At 39.7% G+C, this 20,493-nt stretch overlaps 1 protein-coding gene across 1 annotated transcript in view; it reads left to right on the forward strand.

Annotated features, from left to right (window-relative positions):
* SPATA16 (spermatogenesis associated 16) overlaps positions 1-20,493 on the forward strand; it is a 95,307-nt gene that overhangs the window by 27,357 nt on the left and 47,457 nt on the right. The window contains exons 3-4 of the mRNA XM_013370262.3: positions 3,810-3,955; positions 15,170-15,259. Coding sequence (XP_013225716.3) covers positions 3,810-3,955; positions 15,170-15,259 — 236 coding nt within the window. The remainder of the gene's footprint in view (positions 1-3,809; positions 3,956-15,169; positions 15,260-20,493) is intronic.

The raw sequence follows: 20,493 nt of genomic DNA on the forward strand, positions 1-20,493 counted from the left end.
ACAAAGCAGTCTTCTAAAGGACATGTGATACACATACACAAAATCTGCATGACAGCTTCCAGTTGTAACAAGGGCCCCATGATAATATAAATAAGCTTTGGCAGGATTCTTAACATTCAGTATTGTTTCTGGAAAAAATATTCCTATCTACTGATGGGGTACTCTCAGGTAGACTAAGTCTGAAAGTTAGAAATACTGTTAGTTTGATGGTAAAGGACATAAAGTGGTACATTGCAGGTTTTTAACCCCAGATTGGCTGTAAAGCTTCCAATGTTTAAGTTGTTTACTCCAATTTCATAGCCTCAATAACCTTTAAGATATTGGCAATATTTCTGCAGACCAAAAGTTCAAAGTCTTAGGTAATATGAACCCCCGTATTTCCCAGTTTGGAATTAAAACGAAATTCCATCACATTCTGTTTCTGGGATAAGAAACCCTCAATGGTACAATATGTCATGACTTCCAGAAGCCCACATCTACATTTGAATGTCCTTGTGATAGGAGCTTAAGGTATTCAGAGGAGCAAGATGGAGCTGCTGTTACCTTTTACTCCAAAAGCAACAAAAGCCCTTTTGATCTTCAGAGGTAGTTTTATTGGGCTGTAGATTATAGCAAGATAAGGAAAACTCGGTTCTGCTGGGTAAAACATGAAAATTGCAAACAATTCTCCTCCCTACTCATTATATCTGTGCCTGGCACAGCCTTTCTTCTTGCCTTGCTCTCAGTCCAGCAGGGTTTCCCAAAGTTACAACAATCTGTAGCTACAGAGGCTCCTTTGGATCCCTAGGAAATTTTCCTTTTTCTCTTCCCCTTTGAAACTCAGATGTGAGTCTTTCTACAACTCCTCTCCACATCCCCACCTGTACTGCAAAATCCCAGCTCACTGTCTCTTTCCTGACTCACTTCTCCTCTGGAAACTTCCCCAAATGAGCTTTCTCAGATGCTTTCTGGCATTATCTTTGCCTCAACCCCCCAAAAACCACTCAGGCAGACTCAATATTCAGTGGCAGACCAGACAACACAAGAAAACAGTCCTTCTCCTGATGCATAGAGAAGTCCTTTTATCAGCAAGGCCAGCAAAATACAGGAAAGGGTGATGAAACAGACACAAAAAGGTATCATCTCCATCAGAGCTTGGCAAATTATGACATGCTTGTCAGTCTGTACCAAGATGGTTCACCCGACATAAACCTTTTCCAGTGGTGCCCTTATTGCTACCAAAAACATCCCTCATATCAGCCAGTACATTTAATTGTGCATCTCACTAATAAGAGATGCTAGGGCTATTTTGTATATTCATAACCTTGCTGCTTAGTACAGAAGGAGCCATTTCTGTAAAATCAAGTTAAATGTTACTTCTGGTGCATGTTGCTGTTATTACTATGGAATTAGTGTGGAGGAGTCCATCTCAAACACATTTATCCACTGCAGAAATGCTACATAAAAATCAGGAGAGAGCTTGGGTCTGAAAAAATGATGCAACCTAGATAGTCCCAGACACAGGCACATCCTTTAAAATATTACTCCGATTTTTGTGAGATTAAAGATTGAGTTATTATTTGTTACTTTGAACTCTTACTCTGAGATGTCTTAGAGAAGACCCAGCAGAACCCAATCTTCACTGTATTGAAACATATTTTCTGAATCCTTATCTGTTCAGATATGGTTTACAGAGACTCATGTCTTGGTTTTTGTCAAAGATAACTGAGGGGTTCTGCAGGTCTAGACATAACTCTTCCTATCAGCAGTAAGACTTGAGGAAACTCTGAATTGCAGCACTTCATACTGAAGAGATCCCTAGATGATTCTTTTCTTCTCACAATCATTCAAGAACTTGAAAATCCAAGAAGTAGCCTCAAATCTCTCATTCCCATAAATTTAACAGAGGTCACAGCATGGCAAATTCAGCTGAAAAGTGTTATTACAGAAAAACTTGATGATACTTTTATGTTCACTGATGTGAACATAATTCTCTGGGTCTTTTAGCTACACATAGCATGTCTTATCCATAGAGACACTTCAGCAGATATATATGGCACCATGAGCAAAGTTAAGAGTGTTGAATTCTCTGATTTATAACTTCTACTGATAACAAGATGATAGAAAAGCCTAAATGTATGGGTGTTATTATATACACTGTGTAACTTCACTCAGCAGAGAAGGGATGTGAAAGAGAAGATATTTATCACACCTGAACTGGGGGCACAATTCACTGAATGACCCTTCTTGTCTCTAAACAATTGAGTCAATCTCTAACCAATACACAAAAATCTTACATATAGGCTTAGCTTTGCGGGTGCTAAGTGTGGATGTGGATCTATAATCCTTTTTGCTTTGAAGGATCTCACAGAGGAAGATGCATACATATATAGAAGAGCTCTTTTCTTGACAGAATTAATCTTCTAAGGAGATCGCAAACCGCTGAGTTGAAATGGCACCTCCTAAAAATCAACCGCTGGCTTTTAAATACATAGGCACAATAAACTAACTACTATAACTAAACTTATTAGTGATGAAGAGCCACACAAACAGTCCAGAGCCTTCTCATTCTATTTTAAAGCTTAGGTGACTGGCAAATTGGCCTCACGTGAAAGTCCCTTGGATATACCCATTTAAAGCAGAAGCTGCGTTCATCCACATGAGGCTGCAGTTGCACATCAGTGTCATAAGGGTCCTCAGCACTGGTCTTTGTGTGATCTGACAGTTTAGGCACACAGCCTAGATAAATATTAATTTGTTAATCTTCATTAGAAATCTACTTTTAAAGCTGAATCACAATGAAGTCACCTAGTCAGATGAAATCATTGCACATTAAACAAACCTCTTAGGGATGTTCAGCCAAGCAAAGGACCTTTGATTGCATTTTCATTAGTAGCACTATATCGTTATTGTCCTTAAAGACAAGGCTCTTACACTTAATCTATTTGTTTACAGTTGTATCTAATTGCTTACAGTTGAATTTTCTTAAGAACTTAAAGTTAATTTTTACTACTCTTTGGCATTACAAAATCTGGTGGCCTGTAGATTACTGAAACAAATATTTGAGGACTGAAGGTTGTCCTGCCTAGGATCATACCTCTGCCAGTGCTGAGGATTCTCTGGAACTTTAAGGAGTTGTGGGTTACCCAATTCTAATGATCTTCATTATGAAATAGAACATTATTTGATGGGAAAGTCACTGGATGTGATGAACAGCAGGTAATTTATCTATCAGGAATTTTTTTTTTTTTTTTTAAAAAAACAGAAGATATGTTTCTCTCTGCTAAATTCTGCACAGCTCAAGATGATGTAAAAGGTGGTTGATCTCATCCTTGTTACTTCCTATGGCAGTTTCCAGGAAGGAGAAGTCCTTCCAGTATATGAGGGGGAAAATTTCTGGTTTCCTTGCCTTGTATCACACTCTGCTGTCCTACCCGTGAGACTAAGGCAGCAGCGCCTAAGGCAGAGCTCACCACTGCCTTACTGAAATAAATAACAACCATCTGAGACTCCTCCTTCGACCTCTGTCTCAAGATGGTCATGGATTTTGGGAGTCTGAAGTTGAGCCTTTATTTTTGAAAACAGTGAAAAATAGTTTATCTCCTAAAAGTGCTTTTTTGTTTTTAGCTTATTATCTGCTCTCAACTATCCCTTCCAGGAGAATGACGCTGCATTTTATATTACATTCACATGTATTTGTACTGATTTTTATAGTCGTAACTCTAACTAGAGTCAGGGTATATTTTACTTAGAAGTCAGTTTTCTCCATTTATCAGCTACAAAAAGGTGTACTATAACATTAGTAAATATTGGTTTTGTTTCTTGTACAGCTTTGCAGTAAAGGTGCTGCTATAGACCATCCCTTTGAGTCATCTCCAGAAGACATTTCCAGTATCGCCAGTTTTATTGAGACAAAGCTTGTAACCTGCTACTTAAAGCTTAAGAAGCCTGATGATGCTCTGAATCATTCACACAGGTAAAAATAAATATTGATCAGACACACTGCTAAGACTGAAATCAAAAATTAAACAAAGTCTATGAATAAATCCTGTGCAGGGAGAATCAGTCTAATAATGAGAAAACAGGAATCAATAAAACACAACTTACAAAGGGCTCTGATGTATAGATTGGACTAATTCTCAAAATTCAAGCTATTAAACCACAATAGCCATGTATACATTTACTGCTTTGATTATACAACAGGTAAGGATATGCAAGTGAGTCATGTACATAGTTTAGGGCACCCTTAAATTGAAGCCAGATTAATGTAAACATTCTCAGCCTTATCTGACAGTAATGATACCATGAGCTCTTGATCTTTTTCAAGCCAGATTAGGTCAGGGATAGCTTCAAGTTATTTTTCATTACATAATTCCTCATGTGCTCACTTGTGATCCACATCAAAAATCAGCACCACCAGGAATGCATAAAGAAGCCAGAACCAAAACTTGCACATGGTGGAGATGAAATTCCCACTAGTTTCAGATGAGATAGGTTTTTGCTGGGTTTCTGCTGCCTTTAATTAGTATCCAGGCTTAATGATAGTTTTTGTTAAACACATGCCTGTCCTGCCAGCAAGACTTCATTATTGAGGTTTCTGTTCTTTTTTTCCCTTGTATGATATATATTAAGATTGACAATGCAATTAGTGCAGGGTGAGGATTTTTTCATACAATCATCTTGAGTGTAGCTACAAAAGAGTAGTTACAACAAAAGAGAATGCACACCCTTATGCCTAACGCGCAGGAAACAGTAGTGAAGAATAAGGTGTTGGTATAGAAATGCGATGCTCTCATGGCACCAGGTTCATTTAGATACACGCAAAATCATGGGATGTCTGAGAATCCTGACTTAATGATGAAGTCTTCTCCCACCCTTGCTCCTCCACACCCCTTCCCCAATCATTCTTTGTCTGTAAAGCTAAACCTACCCCGAGACTATCTGCATCATGGGGGTGTATCTTTCAGACTGGTTCCAAGTACCATCTGAATGCCCATAAGTAGTTAGAGAACATTAGGTGCTCTTCCAGGGCACATCTAGCAGGGACACAACCTGTATTCCTTTCAGGCAGATTGTTCTGTTATGTGAGCCAAAGCATTGGAAGTAGGAAAGACTGCAAACTAAAAACCAACCGCATTTTTTCATGACTTCTTAAAGACCATGTTAGAAAAGTGAAAAATAAACAAACTTTGACTAGGCTCCCAACTTTTGAAAAAATATAAAGTGTTAATGATCACTCTCTTCTTCTGTGATTTCCAAAAAACACTGAAACAATGAAGCTATTAGGTCAGCACAAATATAATTAGAACAGGAAACACTTGGCTTTACCTTCTTTAAATTATCTTGATTTCAAAATCATAAGGTGTGCTGACCCCAGTGCTACAGAAAATAAAGCCAATTCAGACATGCTTCGGTTTCAATTGTCTTAAAACAGAAACCATAACCTACAGAAACCCACGACCTACACAGAAAATAAATGCAGTCAGATTGAGATCACTGGACAACTGATGTAGGGAAAAATCTTCACTCGTCTATTTTACGTACGATTTTAACAATTTATTCGTAACTCATTTAGTTATGTAGCACAAAGAAAAGTGGCAATCAGTAATGCCTATTTTCAATATAAATCACCAAATAACTTGCAGACTTGGAATAAATCTACTGACCATGGTAGTCACATTATGAAATACAGGAACTGATATGATAGTATACCAGCAAAAAATATTCTGCAGCATAATTAACACAAAGACAAAACTTGAAATATAATCAATAGCTATATTTTTCAAAAGGAGCAAATAAATTACTCCAAGCTATCCTCCTAAAAATAGCTTGCTGCCATCAGTTAACTAGTGCATATAGAATTTTATTCCCATTGAGTTTTATGTCATCACCGCATTGTAATGGTTTGCTGGTAATCCTTTGGCATTAATCATGAATCCAAATTAAAATATTCATTTCTGCATTTATTTGCATTTACTGAACTATTCTTCCTTTAATTTCATGTAAATTTCACACCTCCTGCATTCATTTCTGAAGCCTTATTAACCAAAAAAATCAGCTTTAACATTCTCACACCTAATTGTATCAAATATATAGAAGTGGGTTTTGCTAGGAAGAAATCTTACAAAATATCACAACTAGACAAATAGAGAAAAATTCCAGCAGCTTGGTTTTAAAGTGTTCAAAAACAGGCATCTTCAGGGCAATAGCTTTCCTATTCTTAAGAAGGGAAAAGGAGCACAATTTATATAATCAGCTTTAGACCCTGTATGAGACGCCAAGTCTGGGTCCTCCTGAAAAGCAGAAATTTTTGTCTCTGGTTTCTTAATACCAAAATTTAAGGCTGTCTTTAGCATCACTGGCACAACTGAGGACACAAGCTGGGTTCCAATCATTTGTCAGGCCGATACAAAAGATTTACCCTTCACAATCAAACCCTATTAAAATCACTTCTCATCTGTCAAAGCCTTAAACAAACATACCATGTATTGACCTCACCAAGCAACATCTGCAGTAACCTACTTGACCACCACTTTTCATCATAAGATAGCCATCAAAATAATTTCTGATTTGCAGTCTGAAGCTATAAAATTAATCACACAATATTTACATGCCCTGTGGTCCTTTTGGCCCAGGCATTATGGCATACCAGGGTTTAATGATCTTAATAACCCCATATGGCTTGCTGAGAAATTAGATTTTTCCCTTTGGTTGCAGAAGGCAATTTTCAATTATAGCAGATGGCAAAACAGTGAAGGTCTGAAAAGTCAAGAACTGACTAAGAAAGCACAGATTAGTACTTAGGCCTTATGTTGCTCAGCCCAATAATGTCAGTGGTTAGATTTTTGCCCCAAATGAAAACAATCTTGAAGCAGAGCATAGCATTTCAGCAGAGCAGCCCCCCAATTATGCCTGTTCTTCAGAGGGCCAGGCCTAACAGAGAAATCCATAAAGCTGCAGTTGCATGTAACAGCCCCCGGCGCATCACGTATACAGCTCAGCAACCGTTGAGATTCAATTTTGCCTGAAATTGGAAAGAGTGATGCTGAACTCCATGACAATTGAAGATGGAGGAACCTTCAAAACACGAGATGCACTACTTTCTCAATGAGACTCTACATTCCTTTACAATTTCTTTGTTTATTTTGCTTTTTTCCTCCAAGCAAGCTAAAATTAGCCTCCATTGACACCATGTGACTTACTGTTTGCACATGAGCAAATAACACAGGAATTTTCTATTGGAAATATGGTTTCAATGGTCCACTAATGCTTTCTCAGCTGCTGTGGTCCTCATGGCACACAAGATTTGAAGAATGACAGACATGTGGCTTGATCCAGTTGCCTAAATATAGACTGCTGTTTGTAGAGACTCTGCCCAGCTGCAACATGGCTGCTGGTGCCACAGAGCTCCTCTGGAAAAAAGCTCCTCAGCAGGGGAAGGAGGCTCCCCGCCAGAGGTGAGGAGTCCCACCTCTTCCCAACAGGATCGCCATCATGCCACAGGAAGCCTACAGTTGGTGGTGGGACATGCATTGGGAATTGCCATCTGGAAGAATGTTTGTTACCCACCTCCTCTCAGAGCATCCCTGGGCTTTCCTCTCTGCCCTCCTTCCTTCGATCTTGAAATTCTGAACGTAAATGCTGAGGGGAGAAAGAGGAATCAGACATTGTGACAAGTTTATTTAACATTTCCTCTAAGTAATGCCTGAAAAATATGTTCATGATAATGGGGACTGCTGTACAGAGCTATTAAAAATCTTCAGGGGTTAGCAAAGATTTTCCTGTGTCCTTACAGATTCTACTCCACAGCATAACCTGCTGCCAATTCTCTCCCTCCCTTCTGGAAAGGCAATGCATAGAGAATGTAATAAATCTGTAAAGCCTTTTCTACTCTGCCTTTTTATGTGTTCTGTGGAAGGCAGGGCTCTCTAATGCCTCTTGCACAATTCATAGGGAGACACATGAAGCAGAATATAGCACCTCTGTTAAGTAGTACATGATTGCTTTAGTGATGACTTAACAGAGGGAATTCTCTTATGGAGGCACGGTGTGAAAAAAATCTAAACCAGCTGAAGCCTCAGAGATTTAATTCTAAATCCTCTGCATTTTTCCCCGTCAACTTTTGAAATACAAAGAGATTAAAATAATTATTAATGATCAAGCTTTATGCAATATCTGTCAGAAAAAAAAAGGGCATCTCAAAACTTGGTCATTGTATTACAGACAGAATAAGTCAGAACTCTTTAATCCTGATTAATTCAGAACTTCCAGACTAATAATTCAATATTCAGCTACTTCTTCATTCCTTAGCTTCCTTATTCTGCACCTTTAAAATAGGTCTACATTAGAGTAAGTTGAAGAATGGAATTCTGGTGAAATATTAGATAATAAAAAATAAATAATGCAATGATGGTATGATACAGTGCAGTCAGTGGACAATAAAATGAAGACAATAGAAGAAGACCACAAGAAGAGCATGGATTTTTAGGTAGAAGAAGAAAAATGAGAAAAATAATGGCTGATTTGACTCATCTGTGGGAAGTCTGTAGTGTAAAATATATTTTGCTCTAAACTACTTTCCTAATCTCTTTACCTCAGAAAAGGGAAGAAAAAGAAAGAGAAAAATTAGCAGCATCTAATTACTTCAGCAATTGTGTTAGGTATATTGCAATATACATAATAGATGAGATATTATTAATACAAAGCTATTCCATGGAGATACTCTGGATAATATAAACCAGAAGTATTCTTAAAATAATTCCTTCTCATGCAGTATTTCAAATATTTCTATGAACTTAAACTTTTTATTACTTTTTAAATGAGAAGCCATCTCTCTGGATTCCAATACTCAACTCCAAATCATATGTTATTTTCAAGTTGATATATCAATGACATAGTTTCTGTCTTATGGGCTGAGACTTCCTCCATTGAGGTCAAAGGCTATATTCCCCTTTACCTTGATGATGCTACATTGCAAAAACACATCTACACAATGTGTGGTGGGATCCTATTTAGGAAAAGCATATTTGGAAAAAATAAGTGCCCCAAAAGAAATACAGTTCCTCGTAGAAGGAAAAGTCTAGGAACATCGAACTGTTTTATAAGAGTTGAGATACATGACAGCAGTCCTAATGGCATCAGAAAATTTGGTGATCAAGAAAGTGGCACATGTACAACTGGAAAGTGAGTGGGCGGCACATTATGCAAAAAAGACAGGGAATGCAGAGTATCTCCACTTGCGTTAAGATGCTTTAGAAGCTTTGAAACAAGATCTTTCTAAATATCTTTTTGTTCTGGACTGGAGAACATTCTCCTTTTTACCACCTTCACAGCTGAGGAATCGAGACCTATATAGCACATTTATCTTATGCTTGCAATTCAAAGCAAATTGCTGCTGCAAAACCTTTTAGCATGGCAGTTATATTTCACTTTAGTGACAGAGAAAAGGCGTTGTGTGAAACCTTTTTTGGGAACCCACACTTCCTCCCTTCCTGTCTGTTTCGATATGAAAACTTCATGAGATGATTTCTTTTTTGCACTGAAGGTCCTCACCCTTAGATGCCATAACTGCATCTATTTCCAATTGGTTGTACAAAAATCCAACTGCACAAAGGCAAGTCAGGTGTCCTCCTTCAGTGTAAAAGGATTTGGTCCCATTCTTGATCCACATAAATTTAGTAGAAGCTTTTCTGTCTTTGCAGTTGGTTCAATGGTGACAACTACATAAGAAGGGATCCCTAATGATTTATCAGATGGCCACCAAATACACGCATTCTGGACTCTGACAGATTTGCCTTGATAAGAAGTATTTGGTACAGCTGCTCTTGTAGCTACATCTACCAAGCAGCCCTGGCCTCTTCATCCTCCAGCTTTTATCCATATAACACAGATATTATGTAATTTTGCTTGTTGTTTCTTTTTAAAGAGTGGCCAGGGCAGGGAGAGAAGGGTGCTCTGTCCTTCAGAGACCAGAGGGGACACAGGGGAAAAGGGTCCCCAAGCACAGGGCAGAGTTGTCTCAGTCCCAGCCAGGCATTTGGTGGCAATAGATAGAAAACTCCTCATGGACTGATAGGTCTGAACCTGTCCAGCCACCAAGAGACTGAAACCAAGCTCAGGAGAAAGGTCATACCTCTCTCGCATGTCCATGCAGGTGGCTCTCCTTACCACAAACACCCCCCATCTCCATTTAATTATCAATACCCACTAGCACTGAAACCACCACTCTCTTGTCCTCTGAGAGAAAGTACTTCTGCATGCCTGCTTTCACAAGCCTACCAAATATTTCCACCAGCTTGTTGCAACAATGAAGTGGGCTTTTTTCCTCTTCAGTATGTCAGTTTTGGTAAACACTCACCCAGAGCAAGGAAGGCCACAAGCTTTTGTGCATCCAAGATGCATCTCTTGGTTCCATACAACAGCACCAGGAGAAGTGGTTTAGCATAGAAAGTTGGCTACAGGCAAATGTACCACCATGAGGTCCTCAAATAACACTTAAATGAAATCATAGCGTAGCTGTACATGCACATGGCAGGAAAACATGGTAAGACTGATTCCTAGCTACCACAGGATTCAGGAATTTGAGGTTTGGGAATTTGGCTGCCTCCAGTAGAGCTGAACTCTTAAACCAGCACTTGGGATCACAGAACAGAGCATGTCAGACTCAGACAGATGTAAGACTAGCACCACACTGTATCACCAGCTCTACTGATTGACAGCATTCACTGAAGATAAAAGCATTGTATTAGTCTACAGAAACTGAATACATGGCTCTGCTGAATACTAGTTGACGCATTGCACTGACATTATATGTAATGTTGTGGTGAAGAACACCTCAGCGACTGCATCTGTGCAATCACTTCACACCAGCAACACATGGATGTACCAGCACAGCTTGCTGCCACACCAGCCCCTGCTGGCTCCACGTCTCTCTGCAAAGCAGCACATATTGCTTTAGCACTGAATTTCCAGTTCTGATAAATCACCTAATTCCTCTCTAATAATCAATTGTAGTTGACTATCAAAACACATTTGTATAGAAGACCACACTCTATCATAGGAAGGCACAGACAACTAAGAAAAAGCTTCTGCCACTCTAACTACATGGACCTCTACAAACAAGCCAACTTTTACTCACAGTACTAGCGAGAAAAAAAATTTACCTGTTCTATTGGTGAAGCATATTTTTTTTCCACTTGTTTCATCTATAGGATCATCTTATTGACTTTTTCTTGGTCTATAAAGGCCAAACACGAATGATGTGGTGGATAATAACAAAGGCACATTTCACATCAGTCAGTTTAGAGTTAAATCACCATTGCATTGGGGAAGGAATTCAATAGAGAATGTGTACCTTTGAGAAAAGGCAATGTGATTTCTAGCAGCTAGTTTTCATGTAGCAATCAGAGTTTCTTGACACACCTGTTTTCTTAACACCAAGCAGTAAGATTGAAAGAAAAACTTGGAGAGAAAACCACACACTAACATGTGCATAATAGGAAGAGAGTTGATGCCTTCTTCCCCTCTCCTCACAGTTTAAAAAAAGGATAATAGGACAAACACTGTATTATTTTTAAGAGAAGATGTCAAGATGAAAAAATGAAAATGTCAAAAACAAGGCTGATATACAGCATTACTTAAGGACTGTTTTGTTGAGAAAAACTGACCAAATGATTTACGAAAGGCTTTTAGCAGGGCAATCTTTGGATTACAGTGAAGATGAAAAATAAATGAAAATCTATTTCAAGTTTACTTTAGTCTAGTCATTTGACAGATGGGGGAAAAACCTGGCAAGAACACAAGTTTTAATCTTCAGATGTAGTGACTTTATTTGCAGTTCTGTGGATTAGAAGTTTTCTCTGTGCAAAATAAGAGCTATCCATTTTCAGACGATTCCTGTCAAAACTTTTTCTACCTGAAGCTCCCTTGAGAAGCACGTGAGTAAAAAGACTAAAGGGTTGATGCTTCTGCTCCTGGCACAAATCGCCACGTACAAAGATTGTCCTGACTGTGATGCAGCCGGCATGTCCAACACCTTCTCCCCTTCCTAATTTTGCTTTCAAGGCTCTCTCTTGAAACACATCCCTTCTAATTAATTACTGGGTTAACCAGCCTAGTATCAAGACTGCTCATGGCTGGAGGTGGATCTTGGAGCATGGACTTGTTCTCAGTATGCACAGCCTGGCACATTTCTGCCTGGCCAGATGGGTCTCCCATCTGCTCTTATTTGAAGGAGAACTTCATGAAATTAGGGTTTTCCTCTTAACCTTTGTTTGTACAATTCCTTTGCTTCCTATTTTCATTCAGGTTTTGCTTGTTCAGGGTTGAGTTGTGATCTTCTCTTTGTTTTGGGTTTGTTTGGTTGGTTTTGTTGCTGCTTTTCTCCTTTTCACCAAAATCACCTGAAACACAGCAGAGTCAGTTTTAAAAGCCAAAGGAATAGCTCTGCACAATTTTAGTCACACCTGGCATTAAATCAGCACTGCTCTGCATAAAGGCTACTAAACTGGAGCTGCATCAGTACAGCAAAGGGCTACTTTGGGGTAGAGCAATAATATAGCAGAAATTTTTAGTGTGTAGGCTACAGAGAGCCTAGCAACATCAAACCAAACCGCCAGGAGTCAAAGGTAGCTTTCTGATGTTTGTTCAAGCTATTAGAGCATAGTATAGTATTTTTCAGCATAGAATTCATAGATAAAGAGAAGCAGTTGATCTTTTTGAGACTAGTGAAAAAATCAAGATGGAAAATGGAGAGCCAGTATCTAATTCTTTGAAAATCTGCTACAGTTCTATATTTATTATAAGCCTATCACAGCACATCCTGCTCAAAGACTTACAGAAAGTATGTTGCTAAGTACCAGGGAATTATTGATTTTTTAATTTTTTCCCCTCATAGTGCTATTGCTTGGCTGAGGTAGAACCAATAACTTGCAGAGGGGAGAAAAAAAAAGGAAAATCAATATCACTATTATCAACTGTTGACTACAGTTTACAGCAGCAATAATCTCCTTTAAAATACCTTGCAGAAGTACCAGTTGTCATCTATGTAAGGTATTACCGTTTTGGTCAAATCATTAAATACTCACAGTACTTGATCTTTCAATGATTTTGTTTTGATTAAATTAAATTTTGGTGACCCTCAGTATTGTCTAAACTTCAGATTTGAGCCATGTTTGGCTGAGAATTGCAGTGTTTGCTGTTGGCATTATAATTTTGTAACTGAAAAGAGTGATTTGTTCCCCTCACCAAGAGCAACTCCAGTAATGCCTTAAGTTACACGATCAGCACTGGTTTTCCCCCCACACCTTCTTCCCAGAGATATAGTTCCTGCAGGGTAATGCTGTGTCTCAATACAGTTTTATGAGCTTTTTTTTTTTTTTTTAATGATGGTCTGGAAAAACGTAGTTCTGAGATGGTTCCTGGTTCCTATATCACCCTAGAATGGTCTTCAGCAAAGTTGTAGCTCCAGAGCACAGTGCAGCTCTGCTCATACAGACTAAACCTTTACTGTGCCAGAAGAACAGAAATGTCTCTGGCTTCATGTAACTTACATTTGAGTTTAGCACAGTAGCAGGATTGTGATGCACTTGACCCAATTTCCTCCATTTCCTGCACACTACATGGTTCACAGACCATTTTTGGTACTCTCAAACTAATGTCAGAGAAAAGTACTTGCATGTTCTGCATGATCTGTGTACAAAATACAAGCAACAGCTAATGAAGACACAGGAATCCAAAGCAAGGACAAACCTGCAAGACAGCTTTGAACAACATGTACTGGGACATTTTGTTTAAGGGAACAGATTAAGTCTAGTCTGAAATAAAAGCCCTAGCTGCCTACAATATAGATATAAGGTCCTCAACATTAGCTTCTCTGACCTACTGATCCACTCCTAATGTATCTAATTACTTGCAAATATAGATATAACCATTCAGAGCTTTCTGTATGCCTTGGAGAAAGTGCCTGCAGAGTGAACCTCATGCATAAGCCTACAGCATCTTGGAGACACTTTTAGGTTTTAACAGATTCTGAAAGTTCCTTTAAAGGCCCCAGACATACAGCCCATGAGTGCTGAAAACTTACAGAAAAGACAGTTATTTGCCTTCTAAAATGCACTGGGTGTTTCCATACATGTGACTTCATAGCTAAAAGTGTTTACAAATATATATATATGTCAGTTTCAATACAGTAAATAAGCTTTAATAAAATATTTGGTTATAAGAGGATTAGTTCTGTGGTTGTTAGATTGAAATCACAATAGCAGCTGTATTTAATCCCATCATGGTATCCAAAGCTATCAATGAGGAAACAAAAGCCAGTCTGCAAGTTTCCTTTGTAGTAGAAGGTAGCCTTAATCTCTTTGTTGACTTGATAAATTACTATTGAATACTTAGTATTTGTCATTGCATGCATGTTTTATAAAGCTTTGCATCCTAGAACACCCTTTATGTACCTTTTCTTCAAAGCTGGGGAGAAGTGCTGACCAGAGGAGCCCGTGACTTGCTGGAGATATCGCAAGTGGAACTAATTAGATGTAGAAGGAGCTGTCACTCTTGCCATCCCCCTGCCCACATCAGGAGGACACCCTGCCTGCCAATCTAACCATTTAAGCTATTTTTACTCTTCCATTTTTTCTCATATTGACTTAAAGCCTGTAATTGGTTACAACTGGAATTACCTCTGTTGTAGTTAAAGGTCTAAGAAACATGCCAAGGTCCACCCACATAGAACCTACCACTTGTACAGAAAGTATTTTAACATCTTCTAAGCAAACATTAAAATACATTCTAGGTGCACAGTTCTTCCAGGTAGACAGGTCAGACAACTGCCACTCACGTTAGTGGATGTAGGATTTAAAAAGAAGTTGTACTGCAGCATTTTGGCTTATGTTATCTGCAAGCTAAAGGCAATATAGCATATTGCCTCAGAACTTTTTTTCTAGAACAATACACAAAACCCTAATGAAACTGCATTTATGATATAAGCTCAATAAAATTTTAATAATGTTTGTTCATATATCACAGCTGTCAAGAGAAAGTGACAGTTCACATTACATTTGAAACACACAGTGCCGAGTTACATAGAATAAGTGTATACAGTATGTGTCTTAGTCACAGTTTGATTATCAGTAGCATTTAAGGATTTAAGAATCAGAAATCTAAATTTGTCTATCCCTCTTGTCTTTTCAAGGAGCATTATTCTGAACCCAGCTTATTTCCGGAACCACCTGCGCCAAGCCGCCGTGTTTCGGTGCTTAGAAAGATACTCTGAAGCTGCAAGGTACTCCGCTGCTCGTGGATTTCTAATGGTTTCTCTGTATCTCTTTCATTTCAGCTCTCAGTAGTAAGGATATCATCTTATATCCAGGCTTTTCCAAAATCAGCAGGAGCTTTGCGTTGGCTTTGTGTATATGATCTCGCACGCAGAAGAGCTTCAATCCTCCCAGTTGGCATAACATGAATAATCCAAATTATGTCCCTAGTTGGCAGTTAGACTAATGCACACAGGAGGACTTACTTCGTTCTCAGGTGGAAGGGTGAGCCCTGATCATGTCCCAGGTCTGCACTGGGGGAAAAGCTCCATGCACACAAGCACCTTCCACTCCCTGGTTTCGCCACAGCCCTGGGCAGAAACTCAGGGGTGCTTAGAGGAGAATTGGGGGAGGGGGAAAAAAAAAATAAAAAAAATAAATCAAGATCTCAGGGTACACTGTGATATGCTGCAAAATTTAGCCTGTGTGCAGCTGATGAGATTGCTGGTGCGAACGGGAACTGCTGGCAGGAGGAAAGACTGCAAGAGGAAGCTCTGCTTGTATACTTGCATTAATGCTGCCAAAACTTAAAAGTTCCAAATGCGGCAGAAGTTTTTAACCATTTAACATGCTTAAAAGAAAATGATGCATGGGGAAATGCAGTGGTGACTTGATATGTATCGTCATTACTGCTAATCTTAGACACTTAGAGAGGACTGTTCAGCTGAAGACCATGAGGTATATCACAAAATATTTCACAAATCATTAGCTAACTAATGGCAGAACAGTCAGTGCAAATTAGGCAAGAGACTGAAAGGGTCACTTTGCTCATCATTTAAGATTGATGTTAGTGGTAGAGCTCTGAAGCTATTAAAATAGCAGCAAAACAGTTTGTATAGGGAGTGGAAGAACACTTTATCCAAGCGGAGTTGCAGAGAGGATTTGGGAAGATGAACTTCAATTTTCTGTGCTGGATTTCAGCCAGTACCCCAGGACTTTTCTTTCTGCAGGACACACATTGAGATTATGTCAAAGTAATCTGCACTAGCTTTCACATGTCAGGACAGGGAGTAGGATTCAGTTCCCCAAGACAAGGAAACAGCTCTTCCAAATTTCTTTAGAAATGTGATTTCAGATAAACCTGGAATATTTCACTTCACTGTTAACCCACCTATTCCTTCAAAAAACAACCAAACAAAAAAACCCCACCACACACCACAAACAGCTCACTTTGCAAATAAAGCTGTTTCAAATGGAGAAAGCACCTTGTTGAAAAACAAAGAAGTATTGTGATAGTTCCTATATCTCCTTTCATATCTCACTGATAGAGGTCTCATTGTCCTAAAATCTTGTTAAGGTGTTGATTCAGAGAGAAATTATGACCTACTGAATCCCCAACAGCCAAGATCCACTGATCAACCATACATTTTAAAGCTCTGTTAGGAGAACGTTGTTTTGTAACAGGTGAGGGATCATGTCTAGGATACTTTCAAACCCAAAAATTCAGTAGTATTGCGACAGGTGAAGTAATACACGCAAAACTGTTTGGGGTGCTGGAGTGAGGAAGGGGCAGGGGAGATGGGAGGAGAAAGGGGTTCTCCACTTGAAGAAGTCACACTGAAGATTAAAAAAAAAGTTAGAAAAAAAAAAATAGCCTTTCAAAAACGTATCTTTCCTAAGAAGCAATATATATACCTGCCCATATTTAAGAAGACAGTAAGAACACCAAGGTGTTCATAAATATGATTTAAAAAATTTTTTTAAAAATCATAGTTGGTGTTACTGCAGATAAGCAATCAGTAAATTTACTACATCAGCAGGCAAGAAGGAACTTTGTCAGCCTTTTTTTTCCCCTACATCAAGTAGCTTTCAGGAAACTAGATGATTTTAAATGAGATTATGTATTTTGTAAAGGAGAGGAACATTCTGACAGACTGAATCTAGAGTGGTTCCAAAAGCAGTGACTATAGCAGTATTCAGAGTTTAGCCTAGTTTAACATAGTGTTATAGCAACTGTGCAGAGCTGCTTCTGCAGATTGTGTTAAACTAAGCTTAGCACTACTTCTGTCATCTCACCAGAGTCACTGGTCTTAGTCGAACCCTAGTAATGGTGCGCAATGTAGTCTGCTCCTTACAGACGTACTATGGCATACAAATATTCAGTTGCAGCTGCTGGAAATAAAAACTTGTTTTTTCTTAGCATAAACTGTCATTTATTTCTGCTTGCTTCTCAAACAAGAACAAGGTCACTGTATTTCTTTTTCTGCTTTAAGTATTCCTTACTTTCCCCACTCCACTCATTTGCTTTTTTAAGTTATTGCATAGTCCATTAAATACACCCAGAACTGCATGGGTATGTGAACAGGAGTGACTGGATGTGAACAGTACTGCTTGGCACAAGCAGTGTAGATAATCACATTTAACTCAGCCTACCTATCAAGCTGAGATCCCCTGAGATTTTGCCTCTGAGGAGGTACCAGACCAAATTCTTGATTCAGAGAAAGTCGTAGGCTAGAGTGGGGTCAACTGTAATTTAAGCTTCTCTCAAGTTTCTCAGTGTGTAATTTTGACTAGTACAGTGCAGTATCAGGAGAATAAGCATATGAAGCAGTCTAAATGCAAGGACATCTGAATTAATGTAAAGAGTCTGATATGCCCAGATCTGCAACACTTCTGAATTTTGTCAGCTGTGTAGAGATTCCTTTGGGATAGCACTGTGATAGGATGCTACCACGTAGAGTGCAGCCTAAGGCCATTTGGCATTGTAAAGCAATCCTAAAAATACCATGGTGGGGTCACAGCATCTGCGAACAATGAATTCTAAAGTGCTGCAACCACTTTCACTAGGATGTCAGCTAGTAAATATATTTCTCCTCTGTTGGTATATCTGATGTTAGGAGACTGCACTTGATAAACAGAGTCAAGACTTAAACCTCAGAAGGGGAGAAAACCAGCTTCAGTTGAAAGACCATCCTGGCCCTTGAATAAATGGGCATAAATGCATTATATACAATTTTAGCTTGGAAGTTATAATGAAGTTTTATGCATTAGAATGCACTTAGGCTTAGGATCAGCTTCCAATAGCAGCTACTGAAAGTACCCTGCCAAAGACAAGGAGTCATAGCTGATAAAAGACCACTTAATAACCAGAATGGAAAGTTCAGGAAAGGGTCCTGGGCTCACTTCTGTCACAAAACAGAAAATGCTCTTGGAGAAAGCTGAGAAGAATCCAACCTTGCTCACAATACAAGGGCTGGTACTTTAGGGAAGGAAGATATAAAGGACACGTGTGCAAGGGAATGCATAAGCCACAGAAGAACCTTGGCAACCCATACTGTCTCTAAAGAAAGAGCAGCCAAACCGCCAGACCTTGCTTTCAAGGACAAGAGTGCTAGAAAAAGAACATGCGCCCAAAGGTGAGCCTCAAAGCTCCTGGAGAAAGAGGGGTCAGAGCCTGCGCATCCTTCAAGTCTCCAAGCCCCCAGCTGCCTGTTACACATCCACAGGAGAAGGTCTAACCAGATGAGCAATACAGCATGAAAACAATTTTCCTTCTTTACTCCAATAGTGAAAGCTACTCCTGACCCTGAATAGTCTTGAATCAGTAGTAAGGTGAAATTCTGTAACTTACAGAAAAGTATGGCCACCTTTGCTTTGAAACTAGAGTTTTAAATACACAAGAGATTTTGCCCCTTTACATCATTAAGCTGCATAGCTCTCATCTTCCTGCTAATCAAAATGCTGTGCTGATTTAACAGTGTCAGTATGTTCTGTGAAGAGCTTAAGATAGTTCTTTTATCACCAGCTAGAACACTAGTGAGTTGAAATTAGTTGTATACATGAAGGGGAAAACAGACTGTCTGTCCCTCTGCCAGAACAAACAACTCATATTCATCTGACTGCATAGAGTAGGGGTAAGCAATCCTTAAGAAGGAGGAAGTTTTAGTATCTTAATAGCTGTGGCATGGCTGACTCAGCTTTTTGACATTCCTATTAAAAAATAAAAATAAAATAAATCAAGATAATCCCATTAGCTGAAAAGCAAACTAGGTCTGCAAGTAGCAAACCTCACCCCCCTGCATGTGTTCAGGTGTGTGTCCACTTTTAGTGAGACTTGAAAAATGTAACAGGTGAAAGCTAGGTGAATAATTTGCATTAGTTTGTACGTCAAGTTTTGGTTTTACAAAGCATAGATTTGTACAAAGGAAAGATATACAAATAATTGGGGTTGTGGATACAAGCTCAGGAGTCACCAGCTCACAGCCCACTCCTGCCTCTGTGCTTCCCACCTTTGCATCCTCCATGGGCTTGCTCTTGGGGGAAAAAAACCTAGATAGATAGGTAGATAGATAGATTGATAGATAGATAGATTCTCTCTATCCTAATTTATTTCAGCTTAGGAAAACTGAAACAACTCTTGAAAAGAAAGTTTTATTTAAAGAAAAAAAAAAAAAAGCAAATCACACAAACAAAACACATCGTTGTCATAGCAACGGACCCCCGTCCCCGTTAACACCGAGGATCCCTCTGGGCCCCGTGGTTCACCCACCCGAAGATCGCCCCGCAGCCAGGGAGGGCTCTCTGCACCCCGTTATTTCGGGAGCTGTTGGGGGTCAGAGCCCAGTGGCTGCCCGGGGGGGCTGCAGAGCCCCGGCCTAGCGGCGTGGGGGCCCCCGCGGCAGGAGAGGCGGCGGCCCCGGGGCTGCTCCACGCGTGACTCCGAACCCTGGGGCCGCCCGCCCACCAGCGCGGCTTCGCGGCGGCGGGGAGCAGGGGACACCTCTCTGCCGGCAGGAGCATTGCACGGGGAGGACACGTCGCCCAGGCGCGGCAGAGAAAAAGGGTTGTTTTTCCATTGGAAGGGATCCGGGAGCTTCTGCTGGTTTTGTCACCCCTGTCCTCCCCAGAGTCACACTGTGAAAGAAGGCTTCATAAATTAGGTCTAGGAAAGCAGCTTCGCGAGTACCAGCATCAGCCAAAGCCCAAAGGAAAGCCCACGTGGCCTGTTACTTAATTTGACACCAACATATGATGTTAGTCTGTGTCTAAAATTACCAGCCATTATTTCTACGGCACACACATTGTTCTTTATCGCTTGAGATTGAGTGTCAGACAACAGCCCGCTCAGACAGGTTCATGTCATAGGGAAGAAACAACCTTCAATACAATCTTCAACACCTCCTGCCAGGAGTAAATCCCAACACGGACAGTACAAGGTGTGTCCCCAGCCCAGGGAGCATGAGGTACAAAGCGATACAAGAGA

The sequence above is a fragment of the Columba livia genome, chromosome 9 (genome assembly GCF_036013475.1).
Source record: "Columba livia isolate bColLiv1 breed racing homer chromosome 9, bColLiv1.pat.W.v2, whole genome shotgun sequence".
Lineage (NCBI taxonomy): Eukaryota > Metazoa > Chordata > Aves > Columbiformes > Columbidae > Columba > Columba livia.